The sequence below is a fragment of the Hyalella azteca genome, unplaced genomic scaffold (genome assembly GCF_000764305.2).
Source record: "Hyalella azteca isolate HAZT.00-mixed unplaced genomic scaffold, Hazt_2.0.2 contig12589, whole genome shotgun sequence".
NCBI classification, from domain to species: Eukaryota; Metazoa; Arthropoda; class Malacostraca; order Amphipoda; family Hyalellidae; genus Hyalella; species Hyalella azteca.
In genome coordinates, this window is record NW_025942544.1 from 112,933 (window position 1) to 125,869 (window position 12,937).

The 12,937-nt window shown below is 40.8% G+C and overlaps 1 protein-coding gene across 1 annotated transcript; it reads left to right on the plus strand.

The window, feature by feature from the left end:
• The first annotated feature begins 1,179 nt into the window (after positions 1 to 1,179).
• On the plus strand, positions 1,180 to 12,704 carry LOC108681121. Its single transcript, XM_018170112.2, has 12 exons — positions 1,180 to 1,223; positions 3,273 to 3,332; positions 3,567 to 4,302; positions 4,661 to 5,050; positions 5,439 to 5,689; positions 6,571 to 6,717; positions 7,298 to 7,509; positions 8,060 to 8,194; positions 8,779 to 8,936; positions 9,624 to 9,766; positions 10,322 to 10,985; positions 11,421 to 12,704. Exons 1-12 carry the CDS (start codon positions 1,205 to 1,207, stop codon positions 11,623 to 11,625), a joined length of 3,120 nt encoding a protein of 1,039 aa, XP_018025601.2. The 5' UTR covers positions 1,180 to 1,204; the 3' UTR covers positions 11,626 to 12,704.
• The last annotated feature ends 233 nt before the right edge of the window (positions 12,705 to 12,937 follow it).

A 12,937-nucleotide genomic window follows, 5' to 3' on the forward strand; every position in this document is an offset into this window, starting at 1 on the left:
CATCGACCTGGAATGTCATTTAATTTCAGTTATTTTTATTGACAGATGTGGTACCCCTCACACCTTGCATTTGGGTTTGCTGTGGGCTATGCTATTGATGTTAAGTCAATTTGTTTTAAGGGGAATTTTTACGTCAAAAATCTAAAATTTTGGCTTCCTTTTCTTCTATTTGTACCTGCGAAAAAGGCTCGTCGAACCCAGCAAACCGCATGGATACACGTACCCTAGTTGATGCGTGAGGCAGTTTCACATTTATATAAAATGAACAAGTTGCTCTACAATTTTACAGGGAATTCTTTAGGAAAAATTATAATTTTAGGTTATTATTCGCCTCATTATTCATTATTTTTATCCATTTTACTTATTTGGTTCTCCTGAATAATCGAAATTGCCATTTTTCTCCTCATTTAAAATCTATCACCTCCTCTAATTTTCAAGCTACACATTGAGGGACTTGTCATTCAATTTGTAAATAGAATATCTAGCGCCCTGAGAAGGCCTTTATCTATTTATTATATTATATTTTGTAAAAACTCGAGGTAAGTGGGTAGGAGGAGTGGGAAATGGAAAAGGGAGGAGTGGGAAATGGAAAAATCGAATAATGACTCCCGGTGTTGGAGCTCGTAATATAAAATAGGAGATAAATTTATGGAAGTCTTTATCCATTTTCTATGCATTTTACATTATCTCACATTTTCTCAGAAAATTCATATAACAAAAAGTTGTGTTATACATATGTGTATGAAGTTCCAAAAAGATCTATAACTTCATATAAAAATTTATCTTTTATCTGTAGACGCTTCCCTCAAATCTCATTAGTTAATTAATATATGTGGAAAATCATCGCAAAATAAATGCAAGCTGCCGCTCCAGGAGAAGCGCCAAGAAATGAAACGTCAAAATACAGAAAGAAAACTCAAATAGCTGCATAAAATATTTTTAAAAAGTAACCATTACTTTCGCTTGCACTACACTTCTAGTATTATGTTCATCGTTGAAAATTTTCAGTATATTTAAAACTAATACCACTGCTCATAGATTTGAAGAAATATTTTTGAGAAAACATGTGTTAATGATGACCCGAACTTCTTGCCGTGGCGCTGAAGAAAAATTGCTCTATTAAAGTTCACAATCCGCGCAGCGCCAGACGACAGTGGTCGGTTTGCTGCTCGAGTAATGCAGTGCCTGCGTGAAGTTCGATCGCATGCGTTTCGCCAGTACTGGTGACGGTTAAATACGTGTAGTGTAAGAAATCATGGTGTAGATTGTGCCGATCAATACTAAGTACTAGGAAGAAATGTGGTTCTTAATTGTGTAGTGTGGAAGGCCATATAATGAAGCTTCGTGCTTCGTTCTTATAAGTGATTTATATTGGCCAAAACCTGCTCTGTAAAGTTTATATGACTGATTGTAACTGAGTCGGAGGCATGACAGCGTTTTTATAAGTTTCCTGACAATTTTCGGCTGATGGCAGTGGAATCCAACCGAGAATGTTGAGCTCTGTTGTGAGAGTGCTATTTTTCATGGAAGATCTGTTGCGGAAGAAATCCTTTAGTTCCCTGCTGGTTGCCTTTTTAATTGAATTTTCAAATCGCTTGGTTTGTTGAAGAATTATTTAAGATACAATTTCTGTTCGTAACTAGCAAGCGAGACGATTTATCCGTGAAGCTGCAAGCGTTCTTGTGCCGCTGTATTTGGACTAGTCGATTACCTGTGAAACTTGTCTTGAAACGCAGCGCAATTGAATTCCATAATTTGCATTTTCCTTAGACTAGCTAGCGAGCAAGTAAATTGAAATGCCAGAGTAGTGTTCCAGTATCTGAAGCCTCTGTGATACTTTGCTGATGATGTTCACGATGTAAAAGGTTCCTGAGCAACATTTCCTTCTGTTCATGTAGTCACAGAGATGCCTTATAATACTGCGTTCAGGGTTCCAGCCATCCAGTAGCCTTGCCTATGTACACTCCTCTGAGTACAAATAGCGGCTGATTTCTCATCCGTGAGTGGAAAGTGTAGCATTGACGAGCCATCGATGCTTGGCTAACGTTGTTACGAATTTATAATTCTTGATGCAATGATCCCTGGATTCGTACCTGCGTAGCGGACGCCTAAACTCGCCGAGATCGGTTATCTGCGGAACGTTGTATTCAGTAAACCATACAGTAGAGAACCGCTAATTATTCTGTACCCGGCCGACTGCAGAAATTCTAATTACCGAGGCCTGTTCACCGATCATATCTGTAGCAAACGGGTTCATTTACTTTAAGAAGCTAGTCAAGTATTCCTAAACCCGCGTCCACGATTAACAAATGGTCAGTAATCTAATCTCTATATTTTCATTTCATTTATAAATATACGAATTTGATTCGCATTAACAAGAATTATTTGTAGCGTATTGCTAGTTCAGTCTCCCTTGGTTCGTTAAGCATGGTAGTAAGTAAGAACGAACACTTCTTTACGCAGATGCATTGAGACGTTCTATATTCTTTTAATCCGCTACCAACCAATTCGCCGATATGCTAGTTTCTAGGCGCTTATCAGTAATTTGAACTACGAATTTTTTTTTCGAATTTCGTAACTGCAGCTTACTAATGACTGATGATCACCTAGATATGTTCTGTCGCATATTCGTGTAATTGATGAATTGCAAATTACGTATCGCACTAGGAAATTTTTTGCGGTTCTATAACTATTTGAGAGGACATGGTTATAATATGAGATTGAAATGACTCCCACATCCAAAATTGCCGTCAGTAGTTCAGTTCGAGGGGCAGAAAGCAAACGCGAGCTCTTCAGTTAAAAACGCCAGAAGTCTGTATACTCTTAGGCTAGGGTATGAGTATCCCTCGAGTGGATACTTCTACAGTGAGAACGTCCAGTAAAAAAAATTAGTAACTCAGTCAGCCAATCACTAGAGACAGTCTAGCGAAATCCACAAAACGCAGAAGACATCGGTCGCGTCGTAAAAATTCAACTCCTCGACCTACGGACCTAGCTGGGCAGGGCCGAGAGGTGTAGAGCTCAATGGGTAGGATGTCGAAAAAAGTGTTCTACTCGGTAGACCACTGTAAATAATATTGCATTCGATCGTTCCGGATTCTGTTATCCATTGTACGGAGAATGCCTTCATTGAGCGCTCGAAAGCAAGGGATTTTAGGAATACAGGATGGTATGTTGGCGAACAGGTTCTGATGTCTTTAGTTGTGCGAAACTTCTGTGCTAAAATAAGGGTTTCGGCTCCATGATGCAATTAAACCTCGTGCTGTTTGCAGGCGTGTCAATAATTCTGGTGCTCCTCATGGCGGGCCGTAGGTTTTCTGGCAAGAAAAAAGGTATGTAATTAGCTCGCTTCAAAGATAGTCTCCGCCTTGCATACTTCAATGATATCCTAGAGTTCAGATGTGTATTGGTTTCGATGAAGGTTTTTTATATTGATAAATTTCGTTCAGGCGGTGATATCATACGAGGTTTTACCATTCATTGTATCGGTACCTAGTACTGAAATGATACACTTGTCTCGTTTGATTATTGGTTGGTATAGTTAACATTTCTCTAATAATTTTCAGAGCCGGATGGCAAAAAACCCACTTCGACCAGCGGAGGTGCTCCCAAGTCCCCTTCACCTGCGAGTAAAGACTCGCGTGGAGGCGACGTAAACGCTGCTACGGGAAGCGCTGTTGAAGGTGCTGTTGGAGCAGCTTCCGAGGCCAGTCAAAGTACTTCTCAGATACAAGAGAATTTAGAAAGAACCGATTCTCAGGCTGGAATGGGGATCATTGAAAGAGCTCCTGAGCTAGTTATCTCCGAAGAGCTGGGCCAGATAATAGAGGAAGAGATCGAAGCCGTCACAGAGCCATTGCCAAATTCCGATCCATTAAGGGTCAAATGTTCCGGTGCCCAAGGGGCATTCATACCCAGTGAAGTCCCAAGACTGGAGCCTTCGACCCCGAGACAAGAGCCTACCGCGAATCAAACTTCATTTAGCTGCGTTGTTGTAGCAGCGCCGAGACCACAAGCCCAACCTGTTCAGTCTCGTCCCTCTGGCTCCACATCTAGAAGCTTGTCCGCCACAGGCACGCCGAGCAGTCGTGGCGAAAGCATTATTCTGGACTCGTACTTGCCCGATCACACCAAAAAAGACTTCCTAGGAGTCCACCAAATCCGAGTTCCTTATCTGCCGGTCAGTGAAAAGCCAGCCCTCCTCCAGGATACCGGTTCCTTCGGGTCAGCTTGGCAGGAGGTGCTCCTCCGCAACTCTGATACTTTTTTCTTGGACGCTTTCACTTTCAACTATCCCAGAAAGTAAGTAGTTTAATTTGAGATGAACTAGAAGCTCGGTGGTGAAATAAGATTTCAGATATTAATTGAAGAGATAACAAATGAACTATAGTCCAAGAATGCACCAGAAGTAATGGCTAGGTTCATTCAACTTCGGGCTACTCTATTGTGACTAGAAGTAAATTTTGAATATTTTTAGTAGTTTATGATTAAACTCTTATTCAGTTGTTGGCTTGTCGGCAATAATTTAACGTAGACTTTTATACTCGCACCGTAGACTGGCACTGTGATTGGAAATGATTAATTATTAGTCCTATGGTATTCGGAGCCAGAGAATGGATTACCTCGCCACGAAATGATCAACCAACTATCTTTCCTACAGATATAGCCCGGATATCTACGCCTCCAGAATAACGAAGCATCGTTCGAATATGCACGAGTTGATAAAAGTAATGGAAAGAATTATCAATGCCCCGCATGAGCTTCAGCTCCTAGACTATATAAGGTCTCAGGTTATTAAGTCCCTTCCTTCCTACGTCATGCGCGACATCCGAATGCGTTTGATGCAGAGAGTTAGACACCAAGGATTCTTCTCTTCAGATGACTTGTTCAAAGAAACTTTCTCGATTACTTCAACATCAACACAGTACTCTCCCTACTTCACCCTGAAATCCTTAAAAGCCAGCGACTTCATAATCATCGCCGCACACACCTGCTTCTCCGCTGCGCTGGTCTTCCATCAGCTCGCTGAAGACGCCCTCGACAATGGAAGGTCGGCTTTGGCTAAACCGGATTTTCAATCGTGCAATAAATTGAGCTTTAAATTTTCTCACCTGCGTATTAAGTTGCTGTAACCCTAATTTGATTGAGTACCAGACTCCAAATATTGGTTATCGCAATGTAGTGGTTTGTATCATAACAAAGAATATAATTTGAACAGACGCTGTTGATAGAGGCAGAAAATATTTTAATTTCTTCAGTCTTAATTTAACGATTTGGGGCGCATGACGGTTCCACTTTGACGATACAAACGCAACGAGCTAGAAAACTGACTTTACCCGGCTTCAAGGTTAGTTTTCAAAGCCTGTCTACCCATGTAGTGGAGTTAACGTATATCTAACGTTTATTAGCTTCCTCAGTAACTGTACTTCCCTGTGCAGGCTGCTCTGCGTTGTTGCATACGGTCGCTGGGGCCTTAGGATGGCAGCGAAATACGTGTCCATCACGCACGAACTTGAAAGTTACTCAACTTTGGAGCTACTCTTCCACCAGGTCCTCACTACCGCCCTCGTGCGCTTAGCCGTTTACGCAGATTTAGATTTCGACGACCCGGGAGCTACCGATGAAGTTGAAAGGGCCTTCTTCCCGATCCTGGCTTTCCTGGACCATCAAATTGGGTCAGAGGACCCAGGTATGTAATTTACCCGTTGTCCAACTAAACGTAATCAGTTTTAAAAGTTTTCCGAATCTTCATGGCTGCCAACTACAGCTAAAGTTGGTTGATGGAATTATAATCGGTTAGCGAGAGATTCCTTGGCCTCGTAATGTTGGCGCGGATAGAAGCCACAACGATTGGTGAATTTATTTTTGGGCTATTAACCAGATGAATCATAGAGGGAGATTTAAGACTTTCAGCGTCAAGTCAGTTATTTAGATGCCAGCGTCAACTAGTATTTAGAGATGCCAGCGTCAACTAACTATTCAGCGTCAAGCCAGTTATTTACAGATGATGATCAACTCCCCTGGCCTGACATAACGGAGAAAAAAAGTTCAGATAGGCCTGGCCTAATGAAGAATTAAAATTTCAGTTAATAATAGAATACTAACTCTGTTCAGAGAACGCAATAGCAAGCTTGAAGCATCATTCAACTAATTTGAAGATTTTCTCTTGGATTGAAGCGGCTAATTTCCAGGGAGAGCATAAAGCACTACATTTCAGAGAAGACGTAGAGCTCTTGGGACGAAGGTGTAGACTTAATTATAGTTTCTATGAAGTTTATATCTGATGTCATACTAGATTTGCCATATACCCTCAGGTTGAGCCATCTTGCTTCACTGTATCGAGATAATTGGATAAAGTGATGAGGGGGCCGGTGCAGTTTTTGTAGTTTTACTCGGCCCTCAAATCTACTCGCAGTTTGCATTATTTTGAAAAAAAAATCCTAACTTTCTCCATTAGATCCTTGACATAGCACTCACAGATTGATATCTGCTCGCTCCTATATTCCTCGACAGTTACCATCGCCATCGAAACTAATTTTTATCTATCAAATTGGTACTGACTTTTTTCAGATGCCTACATGCCGCCAACTGATTTCAAAGAGTTCGCCATGAGCTTGCTGATACTGAGGCGCAGCACCTTCATCGATAAACAGTTGGAGTTTGAAAGGCTTTTTCTTTTCTGCTTCCGGTCATCGTCAAAAATAAATGATTTAACGCGTGAGTGAAAGAAACCGGTATTGAGCCTTTGATCGGTTATGACCCACAATCGAATGCGTTAAAAAGAATAGCATGAAATTTGTAGTTTTGCATTTCACTTCACAAATTTAATTTCTTTTATGTTCATGATCTTGCGTAATCTATCATATGCATTATTAGAACCTTCTTGCAAAGTATCATCTGGTCCGTCCAACTAGCTAAGAAGGGCTACGTTGCTCGTAACAAGTGAAAGCCAGCTTGAATAGTCAAATTGGTTTAGCGCGTTTTATTTTTTGTAGCGCCAGCAACAATATACCATCCGACGTTCGGCATCTAATTTCCATTGAACTGAGCTCAGTTTCCCTCAAATTTCTGCTGAATTTAAAGCTTTGCTTGCGAACTAAACGCATGTTACAAGTTCTCTATATTGAAAAAAATATTCAGATTTCATGATGCTTAGCAAAGTTTCCGAATGATAGCAATAACTTTATATACAAGATCTCCTCGCATAATCCTTTTTAGTGAAAAGAAAACTGACAATCCCAACATAGCGTCAATTGTATAAATTTCACACGTCCTTCCCGATTCCTACTTCCCTCAGTTCACATGAAAGTTCCCAACCTAAGTAATCTTGCCGGCGATAACAATCCAACTATCCGTCAAATCATGGCAATCCTGATGGAGTTTGACAACTGGGAGGACCCTTTGAATTATTACTCTTCCAACAACTTGGGCTCGGTGGTGCTGCGCTACAAAGCCCAGATCGCAAGCTGCATAGCCAATTTTGTCACGGACTACCTTCCTTGTTACCAGGTGAGGGGTGAGGGGAAAATAGAAATGCAAACTCCTGACAAGGCAAGTCGAGATCGCATGACCCAAATATTGTATTTTTCTGCAGTAAAGAAGAAATAGAGCTGCACGTCCGATCAGACCAAGTCAACCTTCGAGTTACTTGAACCTGAACACTACTTGGAAGTCTATAAAATAGTGCGCTTGAAATAATTATGCCCCTTAGAAGCAACTGAATCGGAGATTGTAAAAGAACTCTAATATCATTACGTTTTATCCTCTCGAAACTTGCTTTAAAAACTCCACTCGTCCATTGCCCTGCCCACAACCTGTTGGCTCTTCAAAGACTTGTTCATGTATCTGGGAACATATTTCTTGGAGACAGATTGTTAAATTCTGTCGATAAATTCTAGTAATTGAAATTCGTATTGCTTTCGATCCGTTGAAAAATGAGCTTTGGCCTTTAATTCTAGAGTTAAACCAAATTTTCTGATACCTCTATCAAAGTAAATAAGAGAAGTATGGAATAATGCCCTTATGTCATTATTCATTTTTACACTGCTTTATTCTGCAGTATGCTTTGAGCAAAGTGGCGCTTGCGATAAAGCTGGAGCAGATGAGGGTACCCAACATAAAGATCTGCTTCCACGAACAATGTTTGGAGACGTTCACCTCCATTCAGCTGGATTGTGCCCTTCGATGCATGTGGGTCAGTACATTTCTCAGATGCCTGCCTATAATCCTTCGAAATTATCCTCGGAAATATTCATTAGCTTGGAATCCTTTCGCTATAGTCATCGAGCAAGATGTTATAACCCATTTGTATAAATGGCTTTTGATTTCGGTCAGCATTCAGTCAGATTTAAGGCACTTTTATTTCTTAGGCCTCGAATTGTTAAAGTTCCTAGTAATTGACGAAATATTTGAAGGACCAGATTCACACTATTACGCATGCACATGTGCATTATATTTAGAAATGTCGCTCAACTGTGCAGTAGTATGGTTCATTCATTTGATCTCGTAACATTTGGCGGCTCTAATTTACAGGGAATGAGTTCCTAGTTGCTTAATTCACCTCCTGGCTGGCTTCCCTAAATATTTCTCGGTGCATTCCAGCACAACGATGTTAACACCCACGATAATGACCTGTTCCAAGTTGCAGAACCGCTTGGGTCCAATCCCGAAAAATCTAGTAAACCCGCTGAACGTTTCGCAAAACAGAACTTTTTGGTCATTAAGAAATTTGCTTTTTTAGTAATACTTTAAACCATAGCTTGTTCTTCGTCTCTGCAGGAACTTCAGAACGCGAACACAACACACGAAACTGTCGCTCTGCTCCAGCTAATAACTGAGAAGAGATTTGCGAGTTGGATTCCAATAAAGTTTGATGAAGCCGCCAGCCTCTTCCTGGCCCACGTTCTCTTGGTGGACTACACGTGTGGCCTTGAAAGGTAAAGCGTAAATTAAATGTACTTGAATATTTTATCGATTCCAATACTGACAATTATAATTAAGATGTAATAATCGGGCACATCGTGACGATCATGACGCTCACATGAATGACGGTTGAGATTTACATCTGTACGTGGGAAAGATTTCGTTTCTGATCTTGAAGCCCAATGGCTTGTGACTTGAATTTCCCCAAGCACTCTGTTTTCTTCGCTGAAATGTCAAAATGGTCGACTATTTCTAATATTGTGGATGGTGGCAATTCATGTGGTCCTTTATAAAAATAATTATAGCCTGACCCTCCAGACATGAGTAGAAGTAGTTCCAGCTGCAAAATTAGCTAGGATATGAGCAAAGACGCATCTCGGTCAGCATTACGAAGCTCAGACAGAAATTGGCAAAAACGTTTAATTGAAATCGTGGACAACGGGTAAAACATACTAAAAACGCATCTTGTTTAGTCATCCATACGCCAACCCATTTCCCTGAAATATGGTTCCCATCATTATCTTACTGACGCCAAAAATTTGAGTGGCGAAACAGACCATTTAAGGGTAGAGCTGGACCCTGAAACGTTTTTTGTACCGATATTGCTTTTTCAGCCATTCTTTGATTTTAAATTGCTGCCGAATGCTATTAAAGTGACTGCCCTGCCATAAATACTTTTTTGACCAGTTCAATTTTTCCAGTCGTCTGAGCGAACCCTCCATAAAAAAGTCCCGTACACACTCGCTGGACTGTATGGCCCGACAGCCTTTAACCAAATGGCTGTTCGAAGAAATCAGCACCAAGATCTGGGATAGGATGGAGAGACTGATGCGCGTCATGGAAAGTAAGAACTTTAACAACTGTTCAGAGTATCTTCGTAAAACGGTCAGACAGGTATTTTAGTGACCGACCGGCCCGTGAAAATAGCGCCGTCCCACCTTTTTTTCGGATTTAATTGAAGAATTCCTTACGGCATTAGGAAAAAACGGCAAAACTATTTTCGATGGACGGCCTTCTACCAGAGCCACGGTCCAACAGTTTTCAAGTTCTTTGAAGCGGTACAAAACCACAGAACAGAGCATAAATGTTGAAGCACTAATGCATTGACACACTTTGGGAGGAATGCTCTTTCTTGTCCAACTGTAACCATAAGCAGTTAGCAAGTGTAACCTTGAAACGCGAATCGAAATTCATGGAAATTCATTATTATAATAATTTACAAAGATGCCTTGGAGATTTATGACAGAAGATTGAACAGCCAACCTGAATTTATAATGTGGTACAGATTTTTCTAAACTAATTGGACTTCTCCTCTTATGTACATCACAATTTATTTGATAGGTTACTTTTATGTTTTGAATGTTTTTACCCTTATTTGCCATGACTCGTTTACTTGCAGAAAGATCCTTGCACGAGACGCTACGGCTGATAAAGTTAGGTTATTACCTACTGCCTGTCCTCATGAATTACTTCTCGAAGCACGATCCTGACGCAATGGTTGAAATGTACGAACTTGCGAAACAAAACGTAGATACACCCTTATCAGAAACCAGAGAGGACTACAAGCACGTTAAAGATCCCCACGCATCTTTTGGACAAAAACAGCTTCACGACTTCACCAAAACCTACTTCAATCAATTTCCTCAACATCGCCTTCAATCTAAGTGGCCTAAAACCTGGAGAGTGGAGGACCCAAGAGAGTTTGAACATGGAAACGACTCGCCTGTGTACGCGACATTCAGCCAGAGATGCAAAATAGATCATTTCAATCAGGTTTATTCGAAAAAGTTGGCGGAAATTAACCCCAATGCTAGTCCTCAACCTCGAAACATCGGCCCGGGGCAAATGCAAAACTTCCCGTACGACGTTTTCCAATCTGATCTGAGCAAGCGATCAGCACAGTTTGTTGTACGGTGCAATGACTTCGAACTTGACTACATCAAAAATGAATTGGACCTCATAGAGGCAGCGGATCCTGCCCAAAAAGTAGAAGACGTTCTCGATTTCCTCCTCGTGATGATCAGCCTAATTGGAGAAGTTTATAATTCACTCCTGGAAATGAGGTAAGTGTAACTTGAAGGTAAGACCAACCGCAAATGCAATAGTTCCCAGTAAAACATTGTCTCATAACATATAGACCATCCTCGGAATATGTTATTTATTGACGACTTGGTACTTCCAGAACATATTTTCCCGTACTAGTATTTATAACAAAATTATTCTGTACTGGTATTTTGCTCGAAGAGTGTGATACTGAAATGTTCAGTCACTAGTCACGGATTTATTTTATCCCTCGAAGATTGAAGTGCCTACCATTTTCCATTTAAAAGTACAATGTAATTTCTGAAGCGCATGTGTGAACACCTCTTGACTAGTATTTCAACATTCTCCAGTACAAACCAATCCCAAGACTGTATAAAGTAAAATGCGAAAATTTCAAAGTTTCAAAAAATTGTCAGCGCATTCCCGTTGCTCAAGTTGCTAATTTTTTTCTCCAGAGATGAAACGGTGAACCAGATAGAGCGGGATATGCTACTTAACTGGGCAAGGACGGTAGACAAGTTATTGGCATCTACCGAGAGATCCAGCATCAGCAGAGACGATCCCATGAAGACCGTCTTTCGTATTCTCCTGGAAGTTGCCTTCACATTCGGCTTTCCGACTCAAGTTTACATGAATCACCAGCCCAGCCCTGGAGATTAATCACGGCAAAATGCTTCCCCTGATTAGCGTTTGTCCTAATTATTCAAATGTTGATGTTCGTTACGAATTTTTTTCAAATAAATTTATTTCTTCGTTTAGTTCTTGATTCCTTGATTTTACCCGTAATTACGCTTAATATCGCGGTTATGTGGTTCAACCTGTTCTAGAATTTAGAATTGTTTTCCTAATTGCTAACATCAGGCGTGATATTAATAGGTACTGTATGTTCTCCAGTACAAATTGCCAGAATCTTCAATCGTCTGTAATCTATAGTAGTAGATATTTTTCACTTACCATGGTTCTTATAGAGTACGAAAAGCATGAAAATTTAATGATACGAAGAGCTTGTCTATGTGCTAGACGATAATATTCCGAGAAGTCCCTTCTACTGGTAACCCTACGGCATCCTCTACGCCGCAACTGCTGCGGTTCGAAGCACCAGTTGACTGGCAAATGTCCTCGAGTCAACGATGCAATCTATTTTCCTGAGTTTTAACAAAATAAATTTCTATCTCTGCGTAATCAACCTGGCCAGTCGCAGTCTCTCAACAAAGCTACCTTTTCAGGGCGCATGTTGGACACCATGAACTTGCTACTCAATATCAGTATGCCGCAGCCGAGGTTTCTATTTCTAGTGTCTCGAAATGGAATAGTGTTCCATTGAGACACCACGTGACGTCCATGCGTGAATCTATTTGTTTAGTGACTTTAGTCTGATGTCAATGACATCGGACTAAGTTACACAATTGGCCAATACATTAAAAATCAGTTTGATTGTTTAGAAGTCAGATTTTTTGGCCTCCTGAGGAAATTTTTCCTTCTTGAATTTAGTGTGATGAAAGTTTCCGGAAGCACGGCGCTCCGTTGCTCTTCAATGGAAGAGAACTTACGAGTTACGACAAGCATCTCCAAGCCCAAGCGTCTCTTGCAATAGCTGTCGATAAGCCGTCGGTTCATCGCGACCGCAACCTGGTACATTGATATTCAATATTAATTTAAATAACCATATAACAATATCAGTTGCCCAGGATTTGTCATCATCATTGCATGTCACTGATACAATAAATGCACTTCACGCACTAATTGCCTACTAATAACCACTCTCTCACTAGTAACCTATTTATTCCTCTTGTCGATAAAGCACCTGTTAAATAATCAACAGCCTATGGTAAAAGCGGCCAGTTATTTTAAGCGCTGAAAGCTCCTCTTGAAACTTGGGAATCCCGCGCCCACAGACCTGATCGGGGCCGATATCAGAGCCTACAATTGCGGGGCTTATTGCTGAAGCCTCTTGAGTGCTCTTAAACATCGC

Coding starts and splice junctions, on each gene's coding strand:
- LOC108681121 (XM_018170112.2), top strand. Junction 7,510..8,059: donor ACTACCTTCCTTGTTACCAG/GTGAGGGGTGAG, acceptor TTTATTCTGCAG/TATGCTTTGAGCAAAGTGGC. Junction 8,937..9,623: donor TACACGTGTGGCCTTGAAAG/GTAAAGCGTAAA, acceptor CAATTTTTCCAG/TCGTCTGAGCGAACCCTCCA.